The 14,470-nt window shown below is 42.5% G+C and overlaps 1 protein-coding gene across 4 annotated transcripts in view; it reads left to right on the top strand.

The window, feature by feature from the left end:
• RALB (RAS like proto-oncogene B) overlaps nt 1-14,470 on the top strand; it is a 65,880-nt gene that overhangs the window by 36,823 nt on the left and 14,587 nt on the right. For all 4 annotated transcript variants that reach the window (XM_090046037.1, XM_090046036.1, XM_090046038.1 and 1 more), the window contains exon 2: nt 13,187-13,348. In XM_090046037.1, coding sequence (XP_089902163.1) covers nt 13,235-13,348 — 114 coding nt within the window. In that variant the 5' untranslated portion in view covers nt 13,187-13,234. The remainder of the gene's footprint in view (nt 1-13,186; nt 13,349-14,470) is intronic.

Below are 14,470 nucleotides of genomic sequence, written 5' to 3'. Positions count from 1 at the left end.
ATTACTTGAATGGTTGATCCTCAGCTGACAGTGAACTTAAACAGTGTTCCTGTGACCTAATGCAGACTAAGTATGCTAGTCTGTAAACAGATATTCCACCAAATAATATGGTGCAACCCTGTGTATGTCTGGCTTGTACACTAGTTCTATAATGACCCATTTTTAGGGAGGAACTTGCACCTGAAGACTCAAAGGATGGTGATAATGAAATGGCTTAACTGTTGTCCTTTAAAAAATAAATAAATACATGCACACACACATACTTAACTTCTGTTTATTTCCCCACCTCCCTTCAAGTTGTAGAACTAATTGAGGGGTGGACTAAGCTGTCAAGTAAAGTAATAACATGAAATGTGCCACCTCCAGGGAAAATGCTGTAAAGGATGTACTCCAGTCAGTATTGAATTTGGTCTAGTATAATCACTTAAGTAAGCAAGATTTCTAGTGGCCATTAGCCCCCTGAACTAAAAAAAGATAAAGCTGCTTTCTTTTTTTTCCACTCGCTGGAAACCCTAACAAGTAACGGATGGGACAGATGTCCTTTTTCCAATTAAAAAATGCTGGCTTCTTTGGCAGGAGACTCCTCCCCACTATACTGAATTTTTGTTTCTTGGCTTCCTTATCCAAAGCTGGATCTTAGTGAGGAATTCTCCTGGGTCTAGTTACCCCTGACAACAGGCCTTTGACAAGTTGACTGATTCTTGCTTATTACGCTGTCAAATGCTTTTGCTCAGTGTGCATCCTAAGTGCCAGAAATGCATCCTCCTGAACACATCCCAAAGCTTGCATAATGCTATTTGCGGGGTGTTACTTTGTTTCCCTTTTCTGTTCCAAGCTGTTACACTTGATCTGGTTTCTCATCTCTGCTACTTTTAAAACTAAGGCTGCTTGACAGTGACTGTTTCCAAGCTTGTATGGGCTCTTTAAAAGCTTTAGCGGGCTATGTTGTGTAGAGATTGAATTGGCTAAAAGACCCAGGTGTATGATGATAAAACTTAGACCTCATAGCATTTGCTTAACTAATACAGTTGATGGGACTCTTCACCCTTTGGGCTATATGTGTGAACAAACTAAGCAGGATTTTACTTGGTGTCTTTATTCCATGATTTTTGCTGCCCTTTAGCTACATAACTTCAAATTACCAGAAAGAAAACTGGTTCCCGAGGCGTAAGATAAATTGAAACCCTTCTTTACTTAAGTATAATAAATATATTTAAAATTGGCCTGGACAGGCGAAGTGTGAAGCAGTTCTTTTAGGTTTGGTACATATATAAGCCTAAATCTCTTCTAGGGTCATGCAGTATGTCTTTGCATTACTGCTAGAAAGGCAGAAAATGGCTTGTTTGATAGCTATGGATTATAATTTGAGGTATGATTTCAAAGGGGAAATACAGCAGCTGTGAAAGTCTTGAACAAAGTGCCATGAACACATGCATTGTTGTATTATTGATAGGGATGCACTAGCACTCCAGTACTGCAATAAGCCTTTAGACAAAATCTCATACTGCTCTAAAAGATGTCTTTTAAAAGGTAGTCCAGAAAAGACTACTTTTAGTTTTCCTATTGAGCCCTTGCCTTTCACTTTTGCTAGCCTAAAATGTGCCAGTTGCTTAACCTCAAAACAAAATCCATATGAAGTATGCTGGAAATCTAGTGTATAGACTTGGTGCCCTTTTTCTCTGTACTGGGCACACTTTCTTTTCTTTCTTTCTTTTTTTTTTTTTTTTAATAAAGCTACATGGAAAGAGAAAATATAAATCTGAAGAGCTCTGAAACAGTGCTGGTGAAAATGAGCGCATGTCTTCTTCCTTGCCACTGCCACCCACCTACACCCAGTATTTGACTAATAGTATAATATCTTCTGGAGCTATTTAATATTTGCTTTTTCACATACACATGCTTAAATTTGTGATGTATACAACCCCAATATATCTTGTTACACACTTATTGTGAGAACTGATTTCTAGTCACCTTTTGGTTTTACTTTAGCAGTGGAAGACCATTCAGTAAGTAGTTATTCCATGACACAAGTTTTAAGTAGGTACTCCAACGGATATATTGACAAGTCTGTCTTTAGACAGAAGCCTTCCCACAAAACAAATTTTATCCAGTCTAACTGGTTCCCAAAGTGACAGAAGAGATGCCAGACACCTTAAAAGTTACTGAAGCTAACTCTAAGCAGCTGATATCAGTTGCTGCCACAAGCATTTTGGCAAAAAGTATTGAAAATCATTTTAAGGGTGGACATAGTTATCTCCTATGGCTTATGAAGGGCCATGTGGGAGCAGTAGCATAAAAGTACAGCAGGCATGAGCTCTACTGGATGTTTTGGACTAAAAATCAAGGCTGCACATTGAGAAATGTGTATTGTTCCAAGTGTTCAGTTGAATACATTGCTGAATGCTGTGAAGTGATGCACATTGGTGTCTGAAAGCATTATTCTGATTTACTCCTAAGGCAAAAGCTGTTAGCTGGTCAGTGCCACATGTGCATATAAAGGATGGAGGGAGTAGGGGAGGACAAAAAGGCAACAAGAAGCTAAAAAGCTGCTAGAAATAGCCAGGACATATGCCCTCCCCTAATGTCTTTTAGCAGAAGAGTGAGTTTTAAGGCACATGCCCTCAGAGTTCTTGCTAAATGTGCTTATGCAGAAGTGTTTCTACTTATTTATGTTTTTTGCACAAAAAAGCAAGACATCTGCAAAAGTGACTCTTAATCTGCACCACAGTCACTTTTTGGTTGGTTACTCAATATTTACATTCACATTAATATTTCAGAATACATACTGGTACCCAGCAATGCTGAGCTTTGTAGATTGTGGATTGAGCTCATAACTAGTTCTACAATAGTTCGGTATGGTCTCCATTCCTGGGCTTGGCTTTTCAGCATAAAGTGTACCTGTCTCCATGCTGGACATGACTTCCACACTTCGGGTTGTAACTCTTCTTAGAGCAGAAATGGGAACTGTGCCTGATAGCCATAGTATGGGAATTTACACCGCTCACCACTGACCGCCTCCCTTGGTCTCTCTGGTGCCTGTATTAGAATTGACACTGGCTACATCGTTATAGAAGAGAGATCCAAGCTTCCAGCACAAAGCATGTTAAATGTCTGCTTGGATGTGGCACTGACAGACCTTACCCCTTCCAGCCCGACTGCAGCAGAGTTGTTGGTGCTTCAGCTTTTGATTATGGATAGCACTTCTCGCAAGGATTACTTTTTCACAAGCTTGCGGTATTAGGGCATGGGGCATGGAAACTATCCCTTATCCCCTTCTCACATTGGTCTTAAATGCTGCAGGACCTGGCAAGGGGATGTTGGGATAAGGTAATGACTTCTTCTGTCTTCCCTATTCAAACTGTTTTGGGGATGCCATATACAATAGAGCAAGAAGGAGAGAAGGAATAAGACTAGGTCTCAAAACTAAGCTTTAGTGTTCAAAGGGCTGGAAAGAACTAAGCCCACTTAAAGGGCTGTATCATAGTGTCATTCTGCCAAACTTTTGTGTTTTAATGAAATGTTTCCATAAATATCCTTGTCTCTACAATACTTCTACATCTGTTAAATTTTCTCCTCTCTTTTGAAACAGGAGAGGTTGGAGAATGCTAATGAGAATTGCTCTTGGAGACTCGTAAAACAGGCAATTCCTAAACGAACACTTCTTGTCTCTGACAAGATCAAATATAGTAAACGGTACCCCTTATCGTAGGATACTAGGTCTTGCAAAAAGTGACCTCAGCTTTGGTGGTTCTTCAAACTCTGACCTGAATGGCCACTTGTTAATAGGAATTTGTTTAAATCCTTGATCATCTGATGCTATTAAATTAGACTACTTTTTATAGGTTGACTACAGAGAGCAAAGGCAGTGTTGCTAAATACTGTACAGTACTTAGATGACAGCATGCAGTTTCATGTCAGCAAGCTAATAGATCACCCAGAGCTCTACTACTTGCAATATTTTTTCCCCCCCCATTTTGACTGAAAATTGGCTCAGATCAAATTTAAATGAGTCTGTATGCATCTAATACATGTGTGTCTCAACACTGATTCTCAAGCAGCGTGGGCTAATCCCCAGGAATTTGCCATTGGAGCCTGGGTTTTATTTTCAGTTCTGCTGTTTACCTGCCCTGTTAAGCAAGTAGTTTTAACCAAGGTAAACTTAGAATCATAGAATCAAGGAGTCGGAAAGGACCTAGGCAGATCATCTAGTCTGACCCCCCACCATGGGCAGGAAGGAGCACTGGGGGTGGCAGGGGTCATAAGACCCCAGCCAGGTGCTATCCAGTCTCCTCTTGACTTAATTGTAAACTTAATTGTTCTGCTTTCACGGCATGCAGTGTTTTATGAACTATGTAATCTATAGATCCCATAAATTTAGTCTTGAAACAACAGTCTTCAAATGCATCTTTTTGTACATGCATCTGTTATGCAGATATGTACACAGCGTCTTGTACTCTGATTCAGGTTGATCAAAGAGCAATTTAGAATGGCTCATCAAAACCTGTAAGATGACGAGCAAGCTATGCTGGTGAAATCCTAATTGCTGAAACATTGTTTATGCCCAGATAAAAATCCCTTCTGGGTGCTTTATGACTGCAGTTTAACAAGGCGTTGTGTCAACTTGCCTGTCCGGTTGATCTTTTAAAGCTGCTCATGACTTAATGACACGCTCACTTAGTGAGTGTTTTCTATAATGAAATATTTTAACACGCACCTGCAATTATTATTAATGTCTCCCTGTAGTTGGTACCTAATGCTGTCAGCTGTATGCTCAGCTAAACTATAATGGTATGTTTGATAGGAAAGTGACTGTTACTGGCATTTCATCACATGTTTCTAAGGAAAGCTAGACTCTTCAGGATAGTCAAGCTAGCATTCTTTTCTATGTTCTCTGCTTTTTTAACAGATCCATAGATTGTAAGGAGCTGGAAGCGACCTCACGAGATGATTGGGTCTAGCCCCCCCTGCGCTACGCAGGAAAGACAACTGGGGTCAGGTAACCCTAGCAAAGTGACCATCCAGTTGCCTCTTGAAGATTTCCAGGGTGGATGATTGCACCACCTCTGGGTGGAACTTATTCCACAGTCTGGACACCATGACTGTGAAGAAGTTTTCCTAATGTTGAGCCTGAAACAGTCTTCCAGGAGTTTGTGGCCATTACTCCTGGTTTTCCCCACGGGTGCCTGGTGAACAGTTGTTCCCCAAGCCTCTGAAGTATTCTGTTGATGTAGCGGTAGGTAAGCTGCTACCAAGTCCCCTCTCGGCCTTCTGTTTTTTTTTAGACTGAAGAGACCTAAGTCCCTCAGTCTTTCCACGTATGGCTTGTCTTGCAAGTCTCTGATCATACGGGTGGCCCTTCTCTGGACTCTTTCAATCTTTTCCACATTTATCCGGTGGTCTGTTATTACCCCCAGGTCCCTTTCAGTTGTGGTGCTGGGCAGTTTGGTGCCACTGAGCCTGTAAATACGGTGGGGGTTGCTCGTCCCCAGATGGAGCACTTTACACTTCTCAATGTTGAACTTCATTTGGTTTCAATCCACCTGTATCTGCAGCCTGTCTTCCAGCGTGTCCACGCTCCCCCATAACTTGATGTCATCTGTGAACTTGGCCAGTGAGCTCTTCACCCCCACATCCAAATCATTGATAAAGATGTTGAAAAGCACCAGACTAAGCACCCACTTGTGAGGGGCACCGCTGGCCGCTTCTCGCCAGGATGAGACAGATCCGTTCATTAGTACTCTCTGGGTCCTACCCCACAGCCAGCTTTCTACCCACTTAACTGCAGTTAAGTCTGCAATCTTCCCATTTTCCTGTGAGGACATCACGAGATACCAGATCAAAGGCCTTTTGGAAGTCTAGGAATATAATGTTGACCTCCTCTTTGGTTTAGTGGTGAAAAACTAAATATTTTTGAATGAAATTATGCAAGACAGGTTGTGTAGTAGTGTTCTGTGCAATTGCAGAAACTGCGGGGCAAAAGAAGGGTCTATGTTGTCAATTTATTAATTGTTTTATAAACTTCTAGTTCTGTCAAGGGCAGATATTACATGCATATCCTAGTGCATGTTCTGTACTTACAGTAGCTCTTTCATGACCTCAGGCTGGGGTTTTGTCTTGTCTAACTGTTGATCTGTTACGGCTATGTAATGAAGCACTTGATGCAGAGAACAAATTGCTAAAATCTCATAGGTGCTGTAGTGATCATCAGTTAGAGGGCTGGAACCGCTCTGATCAGATGCAGAATAAGGTATTGAAAACAGGTTCTAAGAACACAGATGGACACTTCCCCAACACCTCGTGCACAGTTTTTCCTTTTTTAAGAACAGTTCAGTAAGTATATACAACTTGTGTATCCAGAGAAAAGGAATTTGAGGTTAAATAGTTTAGCTTGTGTGAAAGCCCTTGTGAAAGAGAAAGCTTGCTAAGAATTTTTTTCCAACTGCTCAGTTGGTCTAAAAAAGATATCGCATCTACCCAAAGAACTTTGCCTGCCTTGAGCAGGCAAGAAATTGGTTTAGGTTGGGAGACTTTGACAGGTGGTCTCTGATAACTTGCTAATTGACTTGTGGGAACCAGCAAGGCTACGGAAAGAGCTGCATACCCTCAAATGCCCCATGACTGAATTGGTTCTGTTGGCTGCCATCAGAATGGGCTGGCTCCATGCTCTGGTGTGAAAGATTCACGTTGTTGTAGACGTACCGAGATATCAATGTATACCAAACTCCAAATTGCAGAATGGAACACACCCCACCATACACATGCACCCATGCCCCCCTCACACTACCATACATGTAGACCCCCCCCCCCCACACCCCACAAATCTATACTCACAATATACAAGAGTAAGACTTCATTTTAAGCTATCATATACATTCGCCTCTATGTATACTATGCAAAGACATGTGAACCAGGACAAAAATATTTTTTGAAATCAAAAATGAATATTTTAGATGTTTGCTTTTTAGAATATAATTTGGTATTTTTTCTGGTTCTGAGATAGCAAAAAGTTCTTGCTGAAAGGAGTACTTCTGGGGGCAAGAAAAGGGACTTCTGGTGGCAAAGGTTAGGGGGTGGGACATCCCTTCACAAGATGGCAACTAGAGTGCAGGGCACCTGTCATGGGGCAGGGCTACCCACATGGCCCCTTGACAGCTTGCCAAAACTTGGTAAGCAGCCCTCCAGCTGAAATAATTGCCTGGCCCTGCTGTAGGTTGTGAGGAGCAAGATGTTGACTCTTAAAGCCAGTTCTCTGAGAGCTTTCACTACTTACTCCTCACTTGCTGAAATTGAGGGGGGATGGGGAGGAAACTAGGTAAGAGTAAGTGGGCATGTATACATGTGTGCTTTTAATGCACAGTAGCTTATTTTATTGTGCATTAGAGTGTCACATCAAAAATGTGCTAATATGTCAATGTACAGTAAAATTAGACTACGGCACACTAAGTGTCACTAAAAAAAAAAAAAAAGGGTGCTCTTGCTACTGAGTATTAGGTCAGCCTAACGTGAATTTATTTAATACTTCACGTTAGAGGTAATAAACTTAATTTGCAGTAGCAAAAGCGTATTAATGAACATATAGATGTGCCCACTAGGGGCACACCAATTAAAGATTTTCTTGGCTGATGCCAATGGTTGACTTTTTTTTTTAATCAGCCTTATTGGCTGATACTGGTCGGATAGCTGATTTAAGGAATGCAGCTTGGAGAGCAGTGTCTGGCCGGTAAGTGGGGGGAGGCGGGGGGGGAAGGGAAGGGAAGGAGCATGGCGGGGCAGATCAAAGCCCCCACAATGAAGTAGTGGGGCAGGGGCAGGCACTGCCTGCCAGGGCAGTGAAGGCTACCCCACAAGCAGCTTTGTCTGGGGGGCACAAGGGTGGAGAGGGGGCAGTTCCCCACCACTGTACACACCCGTGGCAGGCATGGGGCTGCATTCACCATCCTGGCTAGACAGCCCATGCCCTACCTCCTCACTCGCTGTACGGGGCCTCAACCTGCCCGGTCCCCCTAGCAGACTTACTGGCCAGATGCTGCTCTCCAAGTTGCAACATTTATTGGCGATGTTATTGGCTACACCAGCAAAAAAAAGCAGATTGCCAATAATGTTAATTTTTCTCTTATCAGTGCTGATCTCATGTACAACCGATTTTATATCGGTGCACGTCTAGTGTCTACTATCTAAGATTGCCTAATACCTATAAGGCCTTAAGCATTATCCTTGGAGGAGGAGTGTCCTACTGGGAAACATGACTCACAAGGCATTATTTTGGAAATGGACACCTGATTATAACTGAACAAAATAAAGGTTTGACCCTGTACCTTAAGCCTGAGCCCAGAGGTTCTATCACTGTTGCAGTACTTGAAATCAGATCATGATTGGAGTACAAAATCGTACTGGGATGCTTTGGGGATAATTACAACAAGCATTATAAACCCAAGAAACGAGGAAGATACCAGTAACTTTAAAATGAAGGAGAAAAGTCAAAATAGACCATGGTATAGATATTGAGGGTACCCAAACAGATGCAGTACTACTTTGAAGTGAGCATGCAGCAGCATGCACTTGTACACATACACATAAAATTATAAATATAAAACTATATATGTACAGTTTAATTATAATTGTATATAATACATATAAGTATGTATACCTCTCAAAACAAGGTTGAAAGCTTCCTATTAATCTGTGGACAGTGAGTAGGATCATGAAGTATTTTAGTAGCGGAGAGATCCTTGTGTTCCACATTCTGCGTTTTTTGTGGTGGTAATTGCTGTGTCTTGAAGCTACTGGGTTAAATCCCATATCTTAGGGTGGGAGACCCAGGTATTAAAAGGATTTGACAAAACATTTCTGTTAAGCTGATAGGAATCTGGAAATGTGTTATCTAGTTTTAAAAGAATTTTTGGTTGGGTGGGGGAAAAACTCAGTGAACATCACTCTGACATGCCCTTTGCTGAGGCATTAGGCAGTCAGCAGCAGCTTTAACCTGTTGCTCTCTGGCAGAGACTACAATTGTCGAGGCACTGAACATCTGGGACTCGGTGTGGCCTTTTTGTCTTTCCCTGCCCAGTAGGCTTCTCTGACATCAGCCAAAAAAGAGCCGATTTGCCAATTCTGTCAGTTTTCCTTATATTGGTGCCGATCTGATATGGGACCAATGTGCCGGTGCACCTCTATTTCTTTTTCTTATCATGTCATTCTCCTATGTCAGGTCAAAGTCATCTGTTGGAGTCTCCAGTTAGTCCCTGAGGGAGGAAAGATCTTTGCTGCTTCCTCCTTGCCTTGGTTGTTACAACGATAGAATGGCTAACCATGTATCAGCCCTCTTTCAAATCCTGAGTCAGAATAGTTTGCCCCCTGTATAACTTGGACTCTGCAGCTGCATCCAGATGAGCGTGGCTGTGCAGTATGTGGCACCGTGGACATGTCTGTGGTCTCACATATCACACGTTCAGCTGTTTGCTGCGCTGCGAGGGAGCAGCATGTGTTTTTGTATTGTTTTTTGATCCCTGGGTATTGTGGGGACAGCGTGTGCTGCTCAAAACTGGGGCCTGGGTGGCCAGAGCCACACCGCAGCTGCCAGCCAGGCTTCAAGAAGCAGGATTGCTGCTGCTGGAGCCCCAGGACCCCAGGTAAGGCTGTTGGAGCCAGCCCAGTGCATGCTCTAGCCTCACCTACCCCACCTATGGTAACCTGCCATGGTACAGGCGTTCCCTGGGGACGACTAGCAGTGGCACGAGGTGCACTGTCGCTAGTTATCCCTGGGAAACCAAATGTCCCTACACATCTGGATGCAGCCTGCATGTCATCTTCCTGAGACTTGCACTAAAGTGAACTTGGGCTTGTAGTTGACATGCTTTTAAGAGTCCAAACAGTCTTAGTGTTATCTTGGTCCACAAAAACCAAGAGCATGGGGTAGACCAGCCATAAGGATGGCTTCTAAGTGCACTTACTGAGGAGAGAATAGCTTATGTTTTCCTTTGTGAAAACCAAAAAGGCTTTTTCTACTGTTTAACTGCACTTCTGTGGCAGCTCATAGTTGCTAGCCTCATTTGAGGCTTAACACTTGTAAAGTCTTGAAATGCTTTCATATGTATGGCTTCAACTTAAGAAGTCACACAAGAATTGCCTGCGAAATGAGACTCATTTCAAAGTGTGTGTGTGCCTTCCTTCCCCACACCCCCAGCATTTCAAACAAATAATGAAGAGGGACAGGGTGAGTTGGTTGGTTTGCTTGGTTTCTTTTTTTAAGCACAAACTATGCCCTGGCCTAGCTTCTCAAGCTTACTAATATACAAAAGAGGCAGGTGGGTGGGAGGAAAAGGTTCCCTTTTATCCTGTCAACTAAAGGCTGCTTCTTTAGCATACTTTGGCATTTGTTGTAAAATCTCCTTTTTAAATGACACCGTCTGCTATCTTTGTGACATGCATTTTGATTGTGGGCTCAAAGTTTTGGTATGGGAGAAATATGCGAGGGACGGGTTGCAGATTCTTTGTCATCTGCCTTCCCCCAGCAGGTCTTTGGAAAGCTAGCTTTTTGACACACGGGGCTCAGTTTGGGTCTCAAGTCCCCTTTGGTTGCCATTGTGCTGATGATTCAATTATCTGGGCAAATTTTCACTCATCTATATGGCTCTTCAGAGGCAAGTATGGGAAGTCTTTAATGATGGGTACAGCCTCTTATTCATGCTAGCATCTGTGACCAAGTTAGATTAGTTAGTTGTGATTTAATTATCTCATTTTCAGCTTATAGTATGGTAAAAATCTAGTTTTTGTGCATGTGTGTTGTTGCTTTGTTTTGTTAAATCTGAAAGCTGAGCGAATAGCTTGATGGCTGGGAAGGGAAGGATTTAGTGTGTGAGGTTCTTAAAGCTCATGCTGTGTACTGGAGCAGCATATACTGTGTCTTGGCATACATTCTTAAAAAAAACAAAACAAAAAAAGAAGCCCAAGTTAAATGATTTTTGTAGCAAGTCAAGATCCTAACAAAACCCTCTGGCATCATTTTGAATGACAACTTAAGCTCAGGGTTGTCACTAATTGTGTGGTAGAGTTGGTGAAAGCGTTCTTAGGTGTACAGTCTGTAATGTAACACTTGGCCTCAAATAGTACCTGCCCTTGCAAGGTCAGCCTGTCTTTCAGTGACACTGTTGAACCTGCCTTGGGACAACTCTGGTTGTTCACATCAAACAGAATCCAGATATACTCCTGGAATTACTCCAAAAGGACCTGTCTGAGACCTGCTTCATATGAATTATTATATTGAAAACTTACCATTGTGTTCACCTTCAGTAAGAAACTAGCTATACAGTCTGTACTGGTGTTGAAATGCAGTATTGTACTAAATAACTCTGAAAGTTGTTTGGATACTGTTCAATAAATCTTTTTTTCCAGCTCAGTTCTCCTGTTTTCCCCATATCATATTTATAAGAGGTGAGCCACTTGGAGCGTAGACATTGTCCGCTCTGCCTCCCATCAGTCCTTTTAATTAAACAGCGTATAGTGCACAAAAAAGGGATTTCCCCATCCCTGCCCCAAAGTGGTCCCATGTACTATAGGCTAAGACATAAGGAGCCTGCATCCATTGTAAGGAGGGCTGCACACCCCTGATTTGGCTTGCTTTCCTCCCCACTTTTGTCCTCCACTTAATGAGTCAAAGGCCCCTGACAGACCTTACACTTAAGATGTTATTAACTGGTTAATCACCTCAAGTAGTGACCTGGCCACATGTAAGTGTGTGGCTTACTTCTTATATTATCACACCATTGAGTTATTATACAATGGCTGTGTCGATGCATCACTCTACAGCAACATAGCGATGTGCTATGTTGCTGTATGGTGCAGTACAGCGATATAGCGATCATATGGGTCTACACGTGATCATTAGATACATCACTGTAATGGCGCACTCCCTGCTTATAGTGCACCCTTACAGTGATATAGAGAAATTTTAAGTGTGCACCACCTGTATGGCACAGTATGGGCAGCTACTGTGCTGGGTTTTTTTGCACTTCCAGAAGGAAGTACTGAAGCATGGGTAGTAACAATGTCGCTGTACAGCAACGTGTAGATGCACCCAGTGTGTAATAATTTTGTGGCCGATTCCTTCCACTCTACTCCTCTAACTGAACTTGTCGCCAGTGCCAAGATTGGAGTGGCAGATCAGAGAGGGGGTGGGAAACCCAGTAGCAAATAAGACAGGGACTATAGGGTAGGGAGCAGAAAGCAGAGAAGCCTGGTGGGAGGGAAGGGGATGGGAGTGGCATGCAGGGTGTGAAATTAACTTTTTGGCAGGCATGCCACAAAATAAAGTCGGCCCCCGTTGGCACAGAATACTTACAGTGGCCGTCGCTGGCAGGACTACAAAGATAATCTTCCACAAATCTGAGTAAGGAATGGAAGTGAAACCTGCTTTCTTCCACTGTGTTTTAGTCCTGAAAAAGCTGCTGCTTTTGAGGCAGAGGGTAGGGGAACAAAGACCTAGATTTGCAATATCAAACAAGCAAAGAAAATAAAAACTGCATAAATACCAGGCATGTGTTGGGACTGACAACTGAAATGTGCAACTGAACATCCCTGCTTACTTCTTGTAAATGCTTGCTCTTGGCATTAATTTCTCAAGAGAAGACAGGTTCTCCATTCTACCTCAGACATAGATAGCCCTACTGTCTGCGCAGAAGAATTTTTAAATAAACCTGTACAAAGGTGTCAGGTCCAAATTTTGCTTTTTGTTGTAAGCATCATCTTTGTTCCTCTTCTAGGGGAAGAAACAGAAGCTTCATTTTGCCACAAGTTTTTCATGTCACTACGTGGGTTTGCAAGTAATTGAACAAGCAATTTTAAAATGATGCAACTTCACCACATTAAAATAACAAAACAAAACAAAAAAATTTTTGAAGCCTGGAAAGAGCCAGTAAGATGGCACCAACCCTATATTAGTTTTTGACAACCATGTATCACTAAAATACTAATAGATAAGCCAAAATGCTTGCGGTGCTACTTGTCAACGGAGATCAGCCCTGCCAATATAGCAAATACATAGGAAGTTTGCCCTTTTTTAGGATTGCTACAGAAATAGCGTCAGTTGTTGTTGCTCCAGGGGAGGCTGCTATACTATGTAAATGGATAAAAAGACTACAGTCTTCCTTCATATGACTGAAAGAGGCTCTTTTTTCCTCCTTGCTTGCAGCTCTTCAGTCAGCTGTCTGACACACAAGAACTGTAGAGAACCAGGATAATGGCTGCCAGCAAGAACAAGAACCAGAGTTCTCTGGCTCTCCACAAAGTAATCATGGTTGGCAGTGGAGGTGTGGGCAAGTCGGCACTCACACTTCAGTTCATGTATGATGAGGTAAGGTATGGGGGGGGACAGCTGCACGCATCCCCAGAGGTACTTTTCTGGACACCTTGTCATCTTGCTCCTTTCTGTATTTCCTGTTTTTGGTAGGAAGCATCAGAATTTCTCTAACGAGAAAACTTTAGTCACTCTTATGCAGGCTATTTTAACAACCACTTGACTCACAACATTGCAAGAGTGAGTACTCTTATGATGTCAAGATATTGTAACTGAGCTGTACTAACTCGATCAAGTAAGCACTCTTGACCTGAGCTAGATGTTGATGAGGAAACAGTGCAGTACCAGAATATAATGGCTTATAGTGTCCCAGTGTCGGCAGATAAGGGTTAAGCATGCATTCAATGAAGGCAGAAGGATATTTTGTTGATGGGTCTCTAGGACTTTAGTGGCTACTGCTAACATACTAGGGAGTCATATCCTTCACAAGGGAAGCTCAAAACTTCAGAGGATTTTGGGTAGCATGGAACTGCAGCTTCCTCTGCCCTCCCCTTCTCCCCCCAGCTGTTAATTAAACTAACACCTGGCTCTGGGCTCTCTGGCTGACAGTCTTATTGTGGCAAGTCATTCCATCATAAAATCTGCATGCAGGACATGTGCCAGCCAGAGCTTCATTGCCTACACCTTTAGCCACCTCCAAGTCATAGAGATCGTCCTGTCCTAATGATAAAAAACCCCTACTTTGTATTGAGTTCAGGGAACAAATTTCTAAATAGTTCTTTTTCTAGGGAAGCAATTGTCACCCTCAGACATGGAGTCCACCTGACAACCTTAGCAAAGATTCATCTAGACAAGTGTGGCTGTCTAAGCCTGGATACCTGAATCTCCCAAGCCATAACTTTGTAGCACCTGCATCTTCTAAAGTTAATTTAGAAACCATGTTCAGCTAATGCAGACTTACAGAGCAGCTGTGTGCTCATGATGTATGCTATCACTTAATAGCTGAGCTGCTGTTTTCTACACCTGCATCAGGCTCTGAACAGGGTTGTTGTGCGTTCCTACGTAAGCGTTACTGTAGTAACTATTTCTTAAGGCCTTAAGAGTCAGGGAAATTATACCCAAGTCAGTTCATTTGGCCTAAGTTGCCATAGCTTTGATAAAATACACAGCCCATGTTCT

Source organism: Crocodylus siamensis, chromosome 4 (genome assembly GCF_052110815.1).
Source record: "Crocodylus siamensis isolate JL-2025a chromosome 4, ASM5211081v1, whole genome shotgun sequence".
NCBI classification, from domain to species: domain Eukaryota; kingdom Metazoa; phylum Chordata; order Crocodylia; family Crocodylidae; genus Crocodylus; species Crocodylus siamensis.
Note: the sequence above shows the minus strand (reverse complement) of the source record. Positions and strands in the feature narration are given on the sequence as shown.